The sequence below is a fragment of the Lonchura striata genome, chromosome 19 (assembly GCF_050655825.1).
Source record: "Lonchura striata isolate lonStrDom1 chromosome 19, ASM5065582v1, whole genome shotgun sequence".
NCBI classification, from domain to species: Eukaryota; Metazoa; Chordata; class Aves; order Passeriformes; family Estrildidae; genus Lonchura; species Lonchura striata.
In genome coordinates, this window is record NC_140721.1 from 4,708,929 (window position 1) to 4,725,278 (window position 16,350).

A 16,350-nucleotide genomic window follows, 5' to 3' on the forward strand; every position below is an offset into this window, starting at 1 on the left:
CTTGGCGTTCCAGGAGCTTTTGTTGCTCGGGGCTGGGGGCCTCTTTGTTTCCTTTACCCTTTCGCTAGGCTTGGTCACAGCCCGGTATTAAATTATTCAAATGATCTCGCTGGGCTCCACAGCTGAACTCCTGTGTGGAGAGCCCAGGCTGTGAAATCCCGAGGGCTCCAGCCCTCCCCGCAGCCCCTGCCCCAGCACAAAGGGCACTGCTCCACATGGGTTTCCCCAGTCTGGAGCAAAGGAGCCCAATATTCGAGCTGGTGACACCTCCAGCGTCAGCACTGCAGTGCAAAGGTGCCATTAAGCCATAAAATCATCCACCTAACACCAGTACACTGATAGGAAGCAAGAGGGGGGGGCCGCACCCCTGGATTTGGCAGCCCAGCTAGAGCAGGAAGAGCTTGGCTCCTGAAGCAGTGGCGTTCTGGTGCCACTACTGACAAAACAAAGGGTGTTACACCTTTGTCCTGCCTGCTGCTGTCCTCAGCCCTGCTAAGGCTGCAGGAGGAGCACCAGCCCCTTCCTATGGGATGTGTTTAAATGTGGTGTGGGGCAAGGAGAGCCCCGAGAGCTCTGCACAACACAGGAAAAAGAAATCTAATGCTGGAAGGAGCTGGAGCTGCTGCCAGCTCCATGCAGGGAGGAGAGGCAGTGGCCCAGAGGGGTTTTGAGGGAACTGAACCCAGCCCTGCCACCACCCTGGTGCCCAGGTTGGTCTGGGAGGGGAAAGCACCGACACCGCGCTGAGCCGTCTCCATAACCTGCAGCACCACGGGAAAGTGCCAAAGGACTGGCAGAGCCTTTGAATTCCTGTCGGCTTCCTGGGATAGCAGGGTGTAACCGCCTGAAAAGGCAGCTCCACAAGAAACAAAAAAGGCAGGGAAAAACCCATGCACCCACCCTGCCAAGGAGCCAAAGAGGGAGGCTGTGTCTGCAGCCAGGGCTGCACACGCCTCTCCCGGCCGGACGGGACCTGCTCCTTCCCCAGCCGGAGCCTGGGAGGCGAGGGAAGGACGGGCAGGAGAGCTGCACAAATTCATTACCTTCCACATGACAGAGGGATCAGTTGGCTTTTAGCAGGTTTCCCTCGTTGAAAACAGGAAAGAATCACAAAAATAATTAGAGAGATTTCATCTCAGCCAGCTTATGAAAGCACTGACTTTATACACAACAGATTGGCAACAGCACAAAGATGGATGTGAAAGGCAAGAGCATTTGCAATGTCAGACAGATCAGAGACAGAAGCTCATCAAAAAATGGCCCAGGGCAAATGTAAGTTAAAAAAGGGAAAAGAAGAGGAAAAAAATAAAGGAAAGGAAACAACCCTTCTGGAGACAAAAAATGTGACTCCTGTCCATAACACATGGATGTGCTTCTCCTGCCTGCAAAGACCCCTGGGTGAAAACTCATCAGTTCCCTGGACAAATCTGGGTTAAAAAACTTCAAGTACTGAAGATCACTGGCTGTGTTTTGCTGCCTTCCCTAGCTCAGCTGGGAGCCAGTGAGCCGGTGAGCAGCAGGACTGAGGGGCCTGAGGATAAATGTCAGCTGGAGAATCCTCCAGCGAGCTCCTGGGGCCAGGGGAGGCTGTAATTGGAAAGCTCCAGGCTGCATTTGGGGAGAGCTGTGCAACACAGGGAGGCTGCTCGTGCAGAGCTCGGCCAGCCGTGCAAGCAGGACCCTCCAAAGTGTGCTCAATAAATGGGTGAAATGTTTTAGTGGGGGGATGGGAAAGGACAGACTTCTGTAATTAGCAAAGAGGTTTGCATTTAGTCACCCAGCACAGCGCCTGGGGCCCTGACTCCAGACACTGTGCAAAGGCTGACAGCTCTCTCAGACACGGAGCTGTCAGCCTGGGCTTTGTAACCAGAAACAGCTTCCACAGAGGAAAACAACCTCTGTGCTTCTCACTCTTCCACACAGGCACTTCCAGCAGGGAGGGGAAGAGCCACGGTGTGACCCCCTGAAGGCAGCACCAGAGCTCTGGGCATGTCCAGGGCGGTGACTCTCAGGCACTGGAGGTTCACAGTGACGATTCAATAAGTGAGACCAGCTCTGGTTCCTTGGGAACCATCGTTAGGAGCTCTGTTTCCAGACTGCTGCCTTGAGAGTGCAGCTGAGGAGCTCTGGAGCCTGGAGTGTATCTGAGCCAGACCACCATGGGCAGCAGGAAGAGCAGGATGTGGCTGCTCTCACTCACTGGGAAGGCGACTCCTCCACAACAGCTGAAACAAAAAGAGTAAAGATCAAGATTTAGCTGGAAGTCCCACCTTGATGAAGCTACAAGAAGTGTTCTGCCTCATACAGGCACGATATCCAACAGATGGGCACCAAAATCCCTGTCCCCTTCCCTACAGGAAGCCACTGCAAGAACTCAGTAGCAGCACAAGCGAGGCCATGCCCAGCAGACAGAGCCCAAGCAGGACAAAATTCAGTCTCTTGAGGTTTGTTCTCTCCTCCTCTCCAGCCTGGCTTCTCCCAGTTATTCTGTTTGCAGTGGGATTGAGAGAAGGGAGCAGCAGCAGCTCATGATAACCTGGGCAGTAACCCAAGCCAGTCAAAAGTGGAGTTGGCCCCATGGGAGGAGCAGAACGGCCGCCCCAAAGGTAGAGTGCAGCTTGCCTGTGCCAGCACCCTCCCGGGGCCAGATCACAGCAGCAATGACATCACATGTGTCACCAGATCTCGTGTTCTCGCTGGAGAAATTTCCAGGCAGATTGAGCTGTGTGAAAACCCAAATCTCAGCTCTTTACAGAGCTCTTAGTGCTTTTTTGTACGCTGGTTGCTGTGGGATGCTGGGGCAGGCAAGGCTGCTGCCCTCACACCGCTGAGTCTGCACTCCTAGCACTGGCACAGGACAAGGTTTCGGGCAGAGGGACAGCAGTGGGACAACAGACACTCAGTCCCTGCTCTTACAGTGCTGCAGGTGGGAGCCCACAAACCAGCTGCCACAGAGTGCAGGGCAACTCAAGCAGTGGAAGGGGAGAGCAGCCTGCAGTCTTCCTGCAGAAACAAAACCCTTTTACTCCTGTGACAAATGCCCTACTTGTTCCTGAGCCTGGGGACTCGGCCATTCCGTCCCCTTCACGTGGCAGAGCACATCACATGAGAGCTGGGCACTGGCAGGGGAGGAAAAGGGCCGATGGGGCTGTCAGCCGGGCCTCCTCCCCTCCGGGCTGTAATTAGCCTCCTTGAAGTGGGCTGGGGCTGGAATCCCTCAGCCCAGGCCGAGGCCATCATCAGCCCAGCACAGGAGGAAGAAAGGCCCCCGCAGCAGTCTGGGCCAGGCTCCTGTTGTACACCCAGGCAACGGAAGGGCAGGTCACGCCACGGGCACGTTTTAAGCGAGCCACGATGCTGCCTTTGGCCCGAGCAGAGAGGAACCACAAAACCATTGCTATCTTTTCCAAACCACAATGGAAAGGCAGCAGCCAAAATGACGCCTCAAATCTCAGCTTCTATTTCAGCAGCATCAATTAGAGAGCTGCTCTTTTTGGCTACTCGGTGGACCGCTGGCACACTAGCTTGGCCAGCCTACCTGTCTGGGAGTGCACCAGACAGCCTCTGCCACCCCTTTGCTCCCCTTGCCCAGTGGGAGAGGCAGTGTCACAGAGCTGAAGAGCAGCAGGGGAATTATTTTGGGCTTGAAGTTATTTCTATTCATCTACAGCTCAAGAAGGACTAGAATAACAGTGAGCTGACATGCCAGGGTTATTCAGCACAGCTCTGGTCACATGGCATTGTGTCTGGTTGGATCCTCATGGCAGGAGTAACAGGGACAAAGCCTTTACTCACGCTTTACTGCCAGCAGTGTGTTCCCGTGGCAGCAGGCAACAGAGGTCACCAGGTATGGATGTGTCTCCTCCAGCTGCACTGGCTTTGGCACTCCTGTTTCCTCATCCCTCCTGCCCAGGCGTCCCCTGGCTCCTTTCCCCCACGTGCACACCTCGCCATCTGCAGAGGGATAGAAACACCTCACTGCACACCAGCCTTGGCCACAGCAGAGGCAGAGGCCAGCCAGGGCCTGCTGCAGCCCAGGACATGGGGGCTTCAGCCTCACCTGCTCCAATGGCCACAGTGAAGGCATCTCCACAAGCCACTACAGTGACCTTCATCATCTCGAGCCCCACAACCAGGTGGGGCACTCGGCTGTTTCGGCAGGAGTTGGTGCCCAGCTGCCCGTGCTGGTTGCTCCCAAAGGTGTAACAGTGGCCAGAGGCTGACAGCAGAGAGGAGAGACACAACTGGGTGTCACTTGGGACACACTGAAGCCCCTTGCTGTCTCCAGGGTGAGCATTCTGCTCTACAGAGCTTCAAGATTGGGAGCAGGGTGTCTCTTGAGAGACTGCCCATGGGAAACAGGCAGAAGGAAGACAGGGCAAATGCAGGTGTTCCCCCTCTCAGAATTTGGGCACACACCCTCACCTGTGACAGCAGCTGAATGTGCTGTACCGATGTCAGCACACACAATGGGCTCTTGGTTCAAGGGGGCTGACTGGGCACACACAAACACAGTGGCCTCCTCCACCTGGTCTTCTGGGGGAGGTTCCTCTGCTGAGCTGATCCGGTCTAGGCCCAGCTTGTTACACCTGCACAGGGAAAATCTCTAGGATCACACAGGGATGTCTTCTGGAGCTCCTTGGTCACAACACAGGCCCAGGAGGGTAAAATGTGGAGCACAGACCCCCACCCCTCTTACCTGTTGCTCCCACAAGCAAGAATCTGGTTCTTCACTGTGAGGACCATGGAGGAATCGATGCCACAGATGACTCTCTGAGCCTCGTGCTCTGGAGGGACTGTGACCTGCTGGGGGCAGTTGTGGCACTCCACGGTGCCCAGCCCAAGCCGACCTGGTATGAGGAACAGAGCAAGGAACAGCTGATGGCAACACACACCCTGAGCACAGCCTCCCCGAGAGCAGCACTGACACAGCTGCTGCAAGAGCCCAGCCCAGGATCCCAGAAAGCAGCAAAACCCAAAGCACGGGGGCCCTGGTATGCAGCAAAACAGCTGCAGCTCTTCCACACCCACCCACCCTAGCACATCTGGAGGGGACTGTGGGCAAGCAGGGCCAGCAAAGGGAGTGGGAACAGGCACAAGCCCTGTTCTGCAAAACAGACTTCTCTTACCATTATCCCCCCTGCCCCAGGCAAACACTTCCCGTTCGTTGGAGACTGCCAGGACATGAGAAGCACCACAGGCCACCTGCACCATCTCGTAGCCCAGCAGGGCCTCCACAATCTTGGGCTGGCAGGGGAAGAGCAGCAGCCGTCAGCCGAGACCTCCCAGCCTGCCCGGCTGCTCCCATCCCTCCCACCCGGCCCCCCCAGACTCAACAGAGTGCTGGCAGCATCCCAGTTTTCATACAACACAAACAACAGAGAAATTTCTTCTTCTTTTTTTTTTTTTTTTTTGTTCCAAACAGCCTTCAAAGGGATAAGAGACTACGTGCACGCAGCACAGAAGATAATGCAAACATCTCTGGGGCGGAAGAAAACAGCCAGCATGAGAGTTATGAGAGTTTGGAGAGGGAAGAGGTTCAGCAAGGGCTGGGATTTGCCCCCCTGCCCATGTGGGGAGTGCCAGGGGCTGTGAATGCCTGCTCCGAGCAGGCAGGGGCTTGGTGCAGGATGTGTTGGCTCAAAGGCTCTTGTGCAGAGGAGCTGCAAGTTAACAGCTCAGATTCATTAGAGTGTGGAGGGACCAGGATCTCCACATTTCACCCAGCCCCTGCTGTGACCTGCTGTTAGATCTGACACCTCGCCTCATACTCATTATCATCCTCAAGTGAAAAGCACCGTTTGTTGGGATCTGGCTGCTGCTTCCAACTGGTCTCCCCTCCCCAGCCATAAGCAGGGAGCAGCTCAGCTCTGGGAGGAGCAGGAACAAACGGGCCAGCTGACCACAGTGACAAATGGCACCGGTCCCTGGGCTCGGCTGGAAGCCATCGGCTGCTGCCACATCCGAGGGCAGGCGAGGCAGAAGCTGGAAGGGAGCAATGAGCCCTCAGCCCCAGTGTTCCGAGCCAATCGGAAACACACAGCTCTTCTTTAAATACTGGCTCTTTTGAAAAATAACTTTTCTCAGTGAACCCTGGCAGCTGCAGGCCAAGAGTGAAGCAGGCAGGTGTGTGATTGGAGGCAGGCTCCAAGCTGGGAGCCTGCCAACAGCAACCACAAGGCAGCTCTTGACTTCCCCCACGCTCAAAGGGATCATTGTGCAGGGGGGGAGAGAAAGAGAGAGGCAGGTTGGGTCTTTTAAAACCCACAGTGACAGGGAGAGGAGGGGGAGGGGGTCAGATGCCAGAGCATGCCTGGGATGCACATCCCTGGAGCTGGGATGAGCCCCCTCACGTGATGGATCCATCTTTTACCCTGGGGGAAAGCAGGGTAAGCACGCCCAGCACCCTCTCCACCTCTCCACCAACCTGGCTCACATCCGTGAAGTTTCCGTGCCCCAAACAGCCATTGCTGCCGCTGCCGAAAGTCATGATTATCCCCCTGTCTGGAGGAGCAGAAAGGAGCCTTGTCAGTGGCACATGTGAGGCCCTGCAAGGCACACGTGAGGCCCTGCGAGGTGGCACAGCCAAGGGGTGGCCGTGGCTCCCAGGACATCAGACCCACTCTGACTTAGAACGGGCTGCAGGGGCCACAAAGCCTTCAGTGAGCTTCCAGGGAGCTGCAGGAGCTCCCAGGGAGCTGCAGCCTCACCGTGCTGCAACGGCTCAACAAACAAACAGCAGTGATAAGAGCACTGAGATAACATTGCTGCAGCTGTGTACGCAGGAGCTGAGAACCCCACGGTCTGTCAAGGTGTTAAAGTCACAGAGGCACTCCCTGAGCAGCTGCCCAGCAGAGGGGTGGCAGGAAACGCCGTGGGAGGTAGGATAAACACATGCCCATGGAGTTTGCCTGCTCTGTATCTCTTGTTTGCTGCTCTGACCCCCAGCAGAAGAGCAAACAGAGCTCCCACAGGACCACTGGGAGGGCTTTGCTCCACAAACATGGCCTTGGACTGGTGTGTGTGCTCCACTTCATCCAGAACACTTCCTGGGCTGTTCTGAGCGGGCTTCAAACCCTGCTTTCCTGCAGTTTGAGGACAAGCAGCCCTGCAGCAGCTCACGCTGACTCCTCACTGACACCAGTCATTGCTGGTCACTGCATGTGCCCATATCATGCTCAGAGTATGTGACAGAGAGTCTCCTCACACTCCAGTCCCCACTGCCAGTTCTGGTATCAAGTGTCACCAATGCAATCAGGACAACAAGCACAGGAGATTTCACAAAATCATAGAATAACTTAGGTTGGAAAAGACCTTTAAGATCACCTAAGTCCAACTGCTTGTGGCCCTCTCCACACCAGAGTGTTTGGAACCAAGTTGACCAGTGTGGGAGGACTATGTCTGCCATTTCTGAGTCCTACATGATGCTACATGAGAGGCCACAGAGGTCTCTGTGTCACCCCAGCCCAGAGCATCTCTCTGCCTCCTCTCTGAGCAGGCTCCCCAGGCAGTCCCACTGGGTTTTAGGGGGTTCTGGGCTCCAGGCAGGTGGAGGCAGGAGGCAGCAGCTCACCTGTGAGGCAGGCTGTGAAAAGATCACCACAGGACACATGTTTGATGGTCACTCCAGACTGGCCCTCCAGAAAGCGGGACACAAACTGAGGCTGGAGCTGCTCAGTGGCTCCTGGGAGAGAAGGACCCCCAGCAGCACCCATGGGAGGAGCCTGATGGAGAGAAGCCATGGAAGAACCGGGTTGGAGAACACTGATGAATCCCTTCCCATAGGCTTATCAGCATTACCCACACCCTGGCTGGGACTGCAGTCCTGGAGGAGGCAGTGCCAGGGTCTGTGAGTGAGCAGAAATGCCTTCTTCACAGAAATCACACATCCAAAGCTCCACAGCCACTCCTGCCCCAGCTTCCCTGTCACTCACCTCCCACAGGATGAGCCTCCCAGATTTGGTGACCCCAGCCTTCTGTGTCCTCCCAGCAGAGACCTGCACCACCTCAGTGTTCAGCATGGGCAGGCGGAGAGGGGTGGTGATCCCACTGCCCCACGTGTAGATGGAGGACAGTGGAGGTGGGATTCCTGTCCTGGCTGACTCACGTCGGACACCTGTGGGGCACAGAGAAATCATTCATGTGGATCCCTGACTCTCCTCCCACAGGAAAAGCGACAGCACCAGCCAGTCTGGGTGCCAGCAGAGCTGCCAGAGCCAGACCAGTGCTGGTTCAAGGGGTGCAGGGCTCCTCCAGAGCTCAGGGAAGGTGACATCTCTTGAGTTCCTCTCTCCAGAACCCCGAGTGTCTCTCTGACTTGTGTCATCCAAACAAAAGGCTCCTTCCAAATGGAGCTGAGTTGAACACACCATGCCAGAACTCACCCCTCTGCCTGGCACTGCTTGCCCGTCCCCCTGTCCGGCTGTGGGTCACTGTGGGCACTGGAGCCAAGGGTTTTTCAGGCCTGCCAAACCAAAATCCAGCCTTTAATGTCCTGCAGAGCCCTGGATCACAGAACGCCTGGGCAGAGCTACAGCAGAAGCCACGGGTGAATCATTCACAGCTCTGCTTTGTCGGTGCTTTAAACAACCTGAGAGGGGGAGTTGGCACCAGCTCACTTCCCCCTGTGCTCACAACTCTCTGTTTGCTGTCACTGTGATGACAAGCCCACACCTGCCATGGCACCTGCCTGGCTCTGAGCCCTTGGGCCAAGCTCAGCCAGCAGCAGCTGCACGTTAGGCAGCACAGGAGAGCTGCATTGGGAAAATGCAGAAGGGAGGCAGCGAGCTGGTCAGCCGTGCTGTGGGCTGTGGCAGCCCCTCCCAAGGGACACTGAGGTGGCAGTGTCACTTGCCTCCTCATTTTGACGCTGCCCACGTCTGTGTAGAGGTTCAGGAGGGGCCGGATGCAGATGGCCTGGGCCATGATCTCATTCAGCTGGGGCCGCTTGGAAGGATCCAGGTTGAGCATGCTGAGGATGAGCTGGCGCAGGTCGGGGCTGTATCGATCCGATATCGGGGCAAACGTCCCACTCATGATCTTCAGCACTAAGGCAGGAAGGTTCTGGAGAGAAAACAAGAGACAAACAGTGGCTGGGCAGTCAGGGGCGAGGCCAAGGAGTAAGGAGCTCTCAGCACTGCCCTCTGCCTTCACACTTCCCGGCTCGCTGAGAAGTGATCCCAGCATACATTTTCACCTCAGTGAGAGGCCACGGCTCCCTGTGCTACGTGTAAACCGCATCGCTCTTACCGCAGCCTCGAAAGCCCTCTTGAGGCTGGCGAGCTCGTAGAGCACACATCCCAGGGCCCAGATGTCACTCTTCTGGTTGTAAGGCTTCCCTTCACAGAGCTCTGGGGAGATGTAGCACGGAGTTCCCACCACCTACAAGAGACAAAAATTTGCCACCGTGCAGTGAAACGGGGGCAGAGTGGTGGAAAGAGGGAGGCTTGGTGCAGAGCTGGCTGAACACCACCAACCAAAGCTCCACAGAGCTGGGCTTTTGTTCTCTTGGCATCAACAGCTGCCTGACAATCTCAGTGCAAAACAAGAGGATTTGCCTTTCCAGTGACACATACAGTGATTGCCTCTAATTTTGCTTCTATCCACTTGAGAGAATCAGAGCCCAGAGCGTAACACAAACGTCTGGTCAGATTAGCACAGGTGGGGAAAGACACTAAATGTCAAGCAGAGAAAGGAGATTAACGCAGGATGGGAGTGCACAGGCAGGAATTTATTTACTAAGGATGTGTCAGACGAGTCTGCAAACACCACCCTTAGCAGGAGCCACCCTGCCTGCCCTCACCAGTGGGTCCAGACACCTCATCCTCTCCCAGGTTTGGGCAGGTCTTTTCTTACTTTTCTGCAGCCCACAGAGCCACAGCAAACTCGGGCAAGAAGATATCAGCCAAGGAACAAAAGAGACACTGCCTAAAGCCACTTCCCAGAGACTATTGTGAGCCAAATCCAGTTTCCAGCCTGCTGCCACAGGGTAAGAAGCTGCCACTCACCGTGTAGGCTTTGCTCTTGCTGCTCAAGATTTTGGAGATGCCAAAATCTCCGATCTTGACGATCATGCGATGCTTGTCCAGGAGGATGTTCTGGGTCTTCAGGTCACGGTGCAGGATCTGCTTGGTGTGCACGTGGTGCAGGGCCAGGAGGATCTGCACGAAGAAGTGCAGGATGGTGTCCTCATCCAGCAAGGAATTACAGCGCTTGTGGATGAACTCTGCCAGAGTGCCCCCTGCAAGGAACAAGGGGCTGTGGGCACAGGACAGCACAAACCTGGCCTAAAACCCGGGGTGGGGGGATTTTGCCATTTTGGCATCCTAACAAGCCAAGCATCTGGGAAAAACACATCCTGGTGGGATACACAGCACATCCTCCAATGCTCCTGAAGGAGTTGGTAGGAGGAAGAAACAGCCAGAGAGAAGTTACTGTTGACATATTATCAAAAGCAGCAGGAAAAGAAACACTAAAATTACAGCTCTTGGAAGAGAACATAAACCTTCATGGCAGAACAAGATCAGCCTGTTCTGCAGAGGAGAATTCTTGCAGTCCAAGAGGCCACGTGGCACAGAGAGGCCCTTGTTGGGAAGGGGAGGTTGAGATTCAGGGCTCACATACAGCTTTTAGCAAGCCCTCATGCAAATGTTGACTTCATCTGAAACTCCACAGGAAATCTCGGGGCCAACAGAGTTGACACAGGGAAATGTGCCTGAAACCTGAGGCAAGGGCAGATGGTAACATGCTGATCAGGCACAGAGGGGTTTGAAATCTCCTTGTTTTGGATATGGTTAGAAGGTGTAAATCATGGAGTGGCTGAGGTTGGAAGGGACCTTGTGAGGCCACTGCTTCAGGAGAGCCACTGAGGTTGTGCAGGACCAGAATCTTTTGAGTATATTCAAGGATGGTGACTCCACAACCTGCATCAACGCTTGGTCACTTGGCTCATGGTCAATTTGGTGTCCACCAAGCACCACCAGATACTCTTCTACAAAAATGTCTCCTCAACAGAGATGGGCTTGGACTCTTGGGGGTGCAAAGCCCAGGATTGTTACGAGGAGCACAAGGTAACACCACAGCAGCTTGACCCAAAGAGAGTGAAGTGCTTGGCATGCCCTGGACCTACCAGGGGACCAGCTACAGGCACTGGGGGACAGCAGGGCCCACCTGGGGCGTATTCCATGGCGATCATGAGCGCCTTGTCCTCCAGGAAGTTCTCGTAGTACTCGATGACATTGGGGTGGCTGAGCAGCTTGAGGACCTGGCACTCGTTCTGCGCTGCCAGCCGCTCATCCTTGCTCATCTGCTCCACGGGGATCTGCTTCAGGATCACCAGCTTCTGGTCGGCCTTGCGCAGGCACAGGTGCACGATGCTGCGGGCACAGGGCCGGCGCCTCAGCGCGGGGACGGGGGGGACACCCCACAGCGCCTGGCCATCACCCGGGGGTGACACAGGTCGCCCGCACTTGGTGCCGCGTCCAGCCCGGCCCACCCCGCACTGCCACAAGCGCCTCGCTGCCACGGCGACGCGGCTTCAAAGCCTCCCGTCCGGAGGCAGGAAGGCTGGAGGCCTCCCCACCGCCCACCTCCGGCGCCCCCTCACCCGAAGGCCCCTCTCCCCACCACCCGGATCCGCTCGTATTTCTCCATCCCTGGGCCCGGCTCCTCCCGTCTCCATGGAGACACTTCCGCGCTGCTACGGCGTCCGCGGGCGGACAAACCGCGCCGGTGCGGACCGCCCCGGGGCTCCGCGCTTCGGGCGGGGGGCGCGGGGGTAACGCCACCCCCCGCTCGGGTGACACCCCAGTGCCACCGGGTGCCAGACCCTCTTGGGTCTCAGAGAGAGGTCTGGGGTGCGCTGGGCTGCCTGCCCCGACTGGGGCATGCCAGCAGGACACGCCGCATCCCCAGAGAGCGGCGGTTCTCCAGCAGCCTCCAGCCCCGAGCCTGGAGGGGCTCCCACTGCGAGGGGCTGCGCTGCTGCAGGGCCAGCACAAGGGGCACGAGTCTCCTCCATGCCCCCCCAGACCTGCTTTAGACACCCCAAGACCACGAGCACCCCCGAGGCCGGCCGTGATGGCGGCTATAGCGTGGAAGCGGGTCCTGCCCTGCACCCAGGAGTGGCGGCCTCTGTCCTGGAGTGGGGACAGTGACAGCAGTGGCAGTGGTGGCACTGCCACGTGGCCCTGCCGCCATCTAGCGACAGCCAGCACGGCTCACCGGGGAGGGGGGGTCAGCCGGTGCTCTGCAGCGCGGGGCAGCGATGGGGCGGGACCCCCACGCAGAAAGCAGCACCCCGCCGCGTTTTCGGCCTCACCCCACTGCAACCTGGTACTAGGGAGCACCTTTGAGTGCCCCAGGCCCCACCCCATGCCTTGAGGTGAGCGTATGTGGCTGCTCCCACTACTTTTCCAAGCACGATGTTTCCCCCGGCATCCTCCCCCCAACACCAGTGACAGCCACACCGTGCCGGGGAACACACGCACGTGTGGCAGAACAGATGTGCGAGGCCCACGCCAGCTGTGCACCACTGTGGCAGACGTGCAGGGCCAAGCGCAGACGGGCAACGTCTGCCAGGCACACGCTGCACCCACCCACCCTCCCGCGCTGCCCACGGGAGCAGCCGGGCGGTATCTGGCGCCCACACGCGCGGTGTGCGGCAGGCAGGTGCTGTCTCGCCCAGCAGGAGCACGCTCCGCGCCCCGCACACCTGCACGGCACACACAGGGGCGGCAGCTCCGCACCCCGCACCCGTGCGCGCCCCGCACCTCGCACCCGTGCGCGCCCCGCACCCCGCACCCGTGCGCGCCCCGCACCCCGCACCCGTGCGCGCCCCGCCCGCGCGTGCACGCGTACACACACCGCCGGGGGGCGTGGCCAGCGCGCCGCTTATCAATGAAATCCGCGGCCACGCCCCCCCAGCGCCCGCCAACCCCGCGCAGGCGCGCGCGGGTAGGCGTGGCCAGCGCGGGGGGAGTGCCCAATGGGAAGGCGTGGCCCCGCTGGCGCACGCGGAGGGGGCGTGGCCGGGGAGGGGCGTGGCCCCGCCCGCCGCGGGCGCGCGCCGCCGGACGGGCGCGATGGGCCCGGGCGGGCGGGCGGCCTCGGCGGCGCTGGTGGGCGGCAGCGTGGCGATCTTCGGGGCGCTGCGCCGGCTGGCCCTGGCCGTGCCGCAGCCCGCCGCCGTACGGAGCCGTCCCGGCCGCGTCTGGCGCTGGAGGAATCTCCTCGTCTCTTTCGCACACTCCGTGCTGGCCGGGTTGTGGGCCCTCTTTAGGTATGGGGCAGCGCGGGGAGCGGCGGGCGCGGTAAACGCGGTGCGAACCGGGCACTCCTGGGCAGTGGGGAGCGGGTAGGGGCTCCCCGTGTTGCCCGTCCCGGAGCCTAGGCTGACTCCCTTCCTCCTCTCGTCACTCCCAGCCTCTGGCACTCTCCGGAGCTGCTCTCCGACATCCAGGACGGCTACAGCGTCTCAGGGCACCTGCTGGTCTGCTTTTCCTCAGGTAAGGAGCCAGGCAGGGCAGTGGCCGCAGCCACCCTGCCGGACTTTGCCCACTCCCTGCTCAGCTTTGCCCGGTATGCTGGTCGGGATGAGCCACTGGCTCAAGGGCTGGGCAGCTCCATGCCTCTTGCCTTAATCACAGCGTGGAGCCCACAGGCTGCCAACCCCCAGGGAATAGCCGTCTCTCCATACCCAGACACCCAGACGGGGTGGAGGTGTTTCTGACACCTGAAGAGAAGTCACACCACCTTCCTCCTCCTCTCTGCTCCTCCTTTTCACAGTGGGTCATGGTGCACAAGCCAGACCTTCTGAACGTGCTCCTTCATCCCACAGGCTACTTCATCCATGACACCCTTGACATCATCTTCAACCATCAGTCCCGCTCATCTTGGGAATACCTGGTCCACCATGCCATGGTGAGTACAGCCAGCACGGGGGGGGGGGCTACCACATATCCTGAGGCTCAGCCCACCCAGGTTTCACAGGCTATGGTGGGGCAAGCTGGTGCTCTTCCCTGTGTCTCGCCCTGCTGCCAGGTAGGCTCTGTATCAACAAGGCGAGGGCGCCTGGTGGGGCAGGACGCCTGCCAGCATCAGCTCCGAGCGCCTGGAGCCAGCCAGGCTGCCGAGCTGGGAGCGGAAAGAGCTGGAGGCTTATCCCAGCACAGGGAGGTGTAACTGGTCCTGGGGGATCTGGCTTTCCAGACCGGTTTTCTCTAAGCTCAGCTGCCCGCTGGGATCTCTGGGTGGGGGAACAGAACTGTGTGCTCTCACTGAGGTCGGGGAAGGACTCGCTTTCCCCAGGGCAAGGTGAGCTGACCCTGCTTTGTGTGTGTGTGTCCCAGGCCATCTCTGCCTTCGTCTCGCTCATCGTCACAGGCCGCTTCCTGGTGGCAGCGGTGCTGCTGCTGCTGGTGGAGGTGAGCAACATCTTCCTCACGGTGCGCATGCTGCTGAAGATGAGCAACGTGCCTTCCCCGGCGCTCTACGAGGCCAACAAGTACATCAACCTGGTGATGTACTTCGCCTTCCGCCTGGCGCCCCAGGCTTACCTCACCTGGTACTTCCTCCGCTACGTGGAGGTGCAGGGCCAGGGTGCCTTCCTCACCGCCAACCTGCTGCTGCTCGACGCCATGATCCTCATGTACTTCTCCCGCCTCCTCCGCTCCGATTTTTTCCCCTCCCTGCGCAAGGGCTCTGCAGGGAGAGATGTAGACGGTGAGAAGTTTCTGATAGACTGAGACGTGCGCGCCCAGGGGGACCCGGGCTCCGGCTGCTGGAAGTTTTGGGCTCTCCAAAGCTGCTCTGATGTGCCTTAGGGCTCGCTCCCTGGCCCCAGGCCCTGCCTTCACCCGCTCTGCTGCCTAAAAGAGCTTCCCTGCCGGACCAGCCCGACAGCTTCACCGAGCTGCGGGGATGCTGCTGAAGCCAGAGGCATGGCCGATGGAGAAGCAGCCCAAGTCAGCTTCCCTGCAGGCAGCTGGAGGGCCAGGGGTGGCTGTGCTTTGCAGCTGATGCCTGGAAGGGTTGTGAGGGAGGGAACGAGTCCCTCCCGTGGTGATGTTGGGTGTTATGAGCATTAAAATCGGTCTATTTACTGCTGCCGCAGCACACCTGGGCTGGCTCTTCTGTGGGGCAGAGCAGGTTGGGGGCTCCCCCTGGGCCAGGGCTCTGGGACAGGATGTGCCCCATTCCCTGAGGAGGGCTGGCAGCTCTCAGGGAAGGAGAGGGCACATTCCTGCTGCTCGCTTTGTCCTAGGGACCTTTCAGCCTGCTGGGTCCTGCCAACCCAGTTGAGCATAGAACAGCACAACTGTGTCTCTTATGTGGATGGGCTCCCCTCTTCTTCCTCATTCCTCTGCTCTTCCAGAGACCCAGGGCTGTGCAGGGAACAGTTGAAGGGAGCCAGGAGAGGTACCAAGCCTTGTGGCAGTGCCTGACCTGCCTGTCTCCAGCCTGGCGGTGAGGAGCTTGGCTGGGCTGTGTGACTCACCCAACAGCCACGTGAAGTGGAGCTGGCATGGAAAAGCCATGTGAGGCCAAGGGCTCTTCCTGGAAGATTTCTGCATGCTTGCATCCCCCTGGAGCAGTGCAGCTGCAGCCCCATGAGCATGCTGGCCCCTCTCCTGCAGCCACAGGACCGGGATGGTTCCAGCAACTCTCGCAGAAGTGGGGCTCAGCTCCCTGGGAGAGTAGGGCCAGAACTGGCCCAGCCGGTCCTGTGGAGCACCAGAGAGGCAAATCCTGCTGATGTGACAGCTCTGGGATCAGTGTTAGCAGCTTAGAGGGGAGTTTAGAGCGACTCCTGCCCAGCAGGATCCTGCTCTGGGAAGGATCTGTCCCACCCACCCCAGCACCTGCCCAGCTCAGGCAGAGACAGGCACTGCGGTTGAAATAAGCTGGTGATTAAGGGGAGGCAGTGGGGGAATCACCTTTCCACCAGAGAGCCAGGAAACACCCCACAGGATCTGGATGCTGGTGGGACTCCCTGGTGTGCATTGACACCGGTGCCAGGAACAGCCTGGCAGCTGGAACAGAGATGTGATAGCTTGGACAGTGTGGGCAGGGATCGATACCAGCTCCAAACCTGCTGCCTCGTCCCTCCTTGCTCAAAGCAGAGCTCAGCAGCCCTGGCAGGGCCCAGCCTTGCTCTCAGCAGCACATCCCAACAGCTATGTCTGTGTCTTCCAGCTGCAGCTTAAGCCTCGTGGCCTCTTTCCAGTTTAGATGACTGCATCTGCCATCACAACTAGGCCCAAACGTTAATTTTGCCCTCACCCCTATTGCTGCACACATTCCCCCTTGTCTCTCCACTTGAAGCAGACCCAGCTCTGTCCCAGCAGGTCA

At 58.6% G+C, this 16,350-nt stretch overlaps 2 protein-coding genes across 4 annotated transcripts; one reads left to right on the forward strand and one right to left on the reverse strand.

The window, feature by feature from the left end:
- Positions 1–1,128: 1,128 nt before the first annotated feature.
- On the reverse strand, positions 1,129–12,148 carry NEK8 (NIMA related kinase 8). 3 transcript variants are annotated; one of them, XM_085557365.1, is made up of 15 exons: positions 12,032–12,148; positions 11,170–11,375; positions 10,008–10,240; positions 9,250–9,381; positions 8,855–9,063; positions 8,385–8,464; positions 7,935–8,116; positions 7,574–7,724; positions 6,428–6,504; positions 5,130–5,247; positions 4,700–4,850; positions 4,426–4,589; positions 4,061–4,219; positions 3,796–3,954; positions 1,129–2,225 (listed from the first exon to the last, which is right to left on the reverse strand). In XM_085557365.1, the coding sequence occupies exons 2-15, from the start codon at positions 11,303–11,305 to the stop codon at positions 2,197–2,199; spliced, it is 1,980 nt and encodes a 659-aa protein (XP_085413491.1). In that variant the 5' UTR covers positions 11,306–11,375; positions 12,032–12,148; the 3' UTR covers positions 1,129–2,196. The 3 variants fall into 3 exon arrangements, with proteins under 3 accessions (XP_085413491.1, XP_085413492.1, XP_021406567.2); XM_085557366.1 differs by lacking the exon at positions 12,032–12,148 and adding an exon at positions 11,626–11,801; XM_021550892.3 differs by lacking the exon at positions 12,032–12,148 and adding an exon at positions 11,606–11,784.
- A 920-nt stretch (positions 12,149–13,068) lies between these two features.
- TLCD1 (TLC domain containing 1) lies at positions 13,069–15,114 on the forward strand. The gene is made up of 4 exons (XM_021550900.3): positions 13,069–13,279; positions 13,423–13,505; positions 13,838–13,920; positions 14,349–15,114. The coding sequence occupies exons 1-4, from the start codon at positions 13,083–13,085 to the stop codon at positions 14,742–14,744; spliced, it is 759 nt and encodes a 252-aa protein (XP_021406575.1). The 5' UTR covers positions 13,069–13,082; the 3' UTR covers positions 14,745–15,114.
- Positions 15,115–16,350: the final 1,236 nt, after the last annotated feature.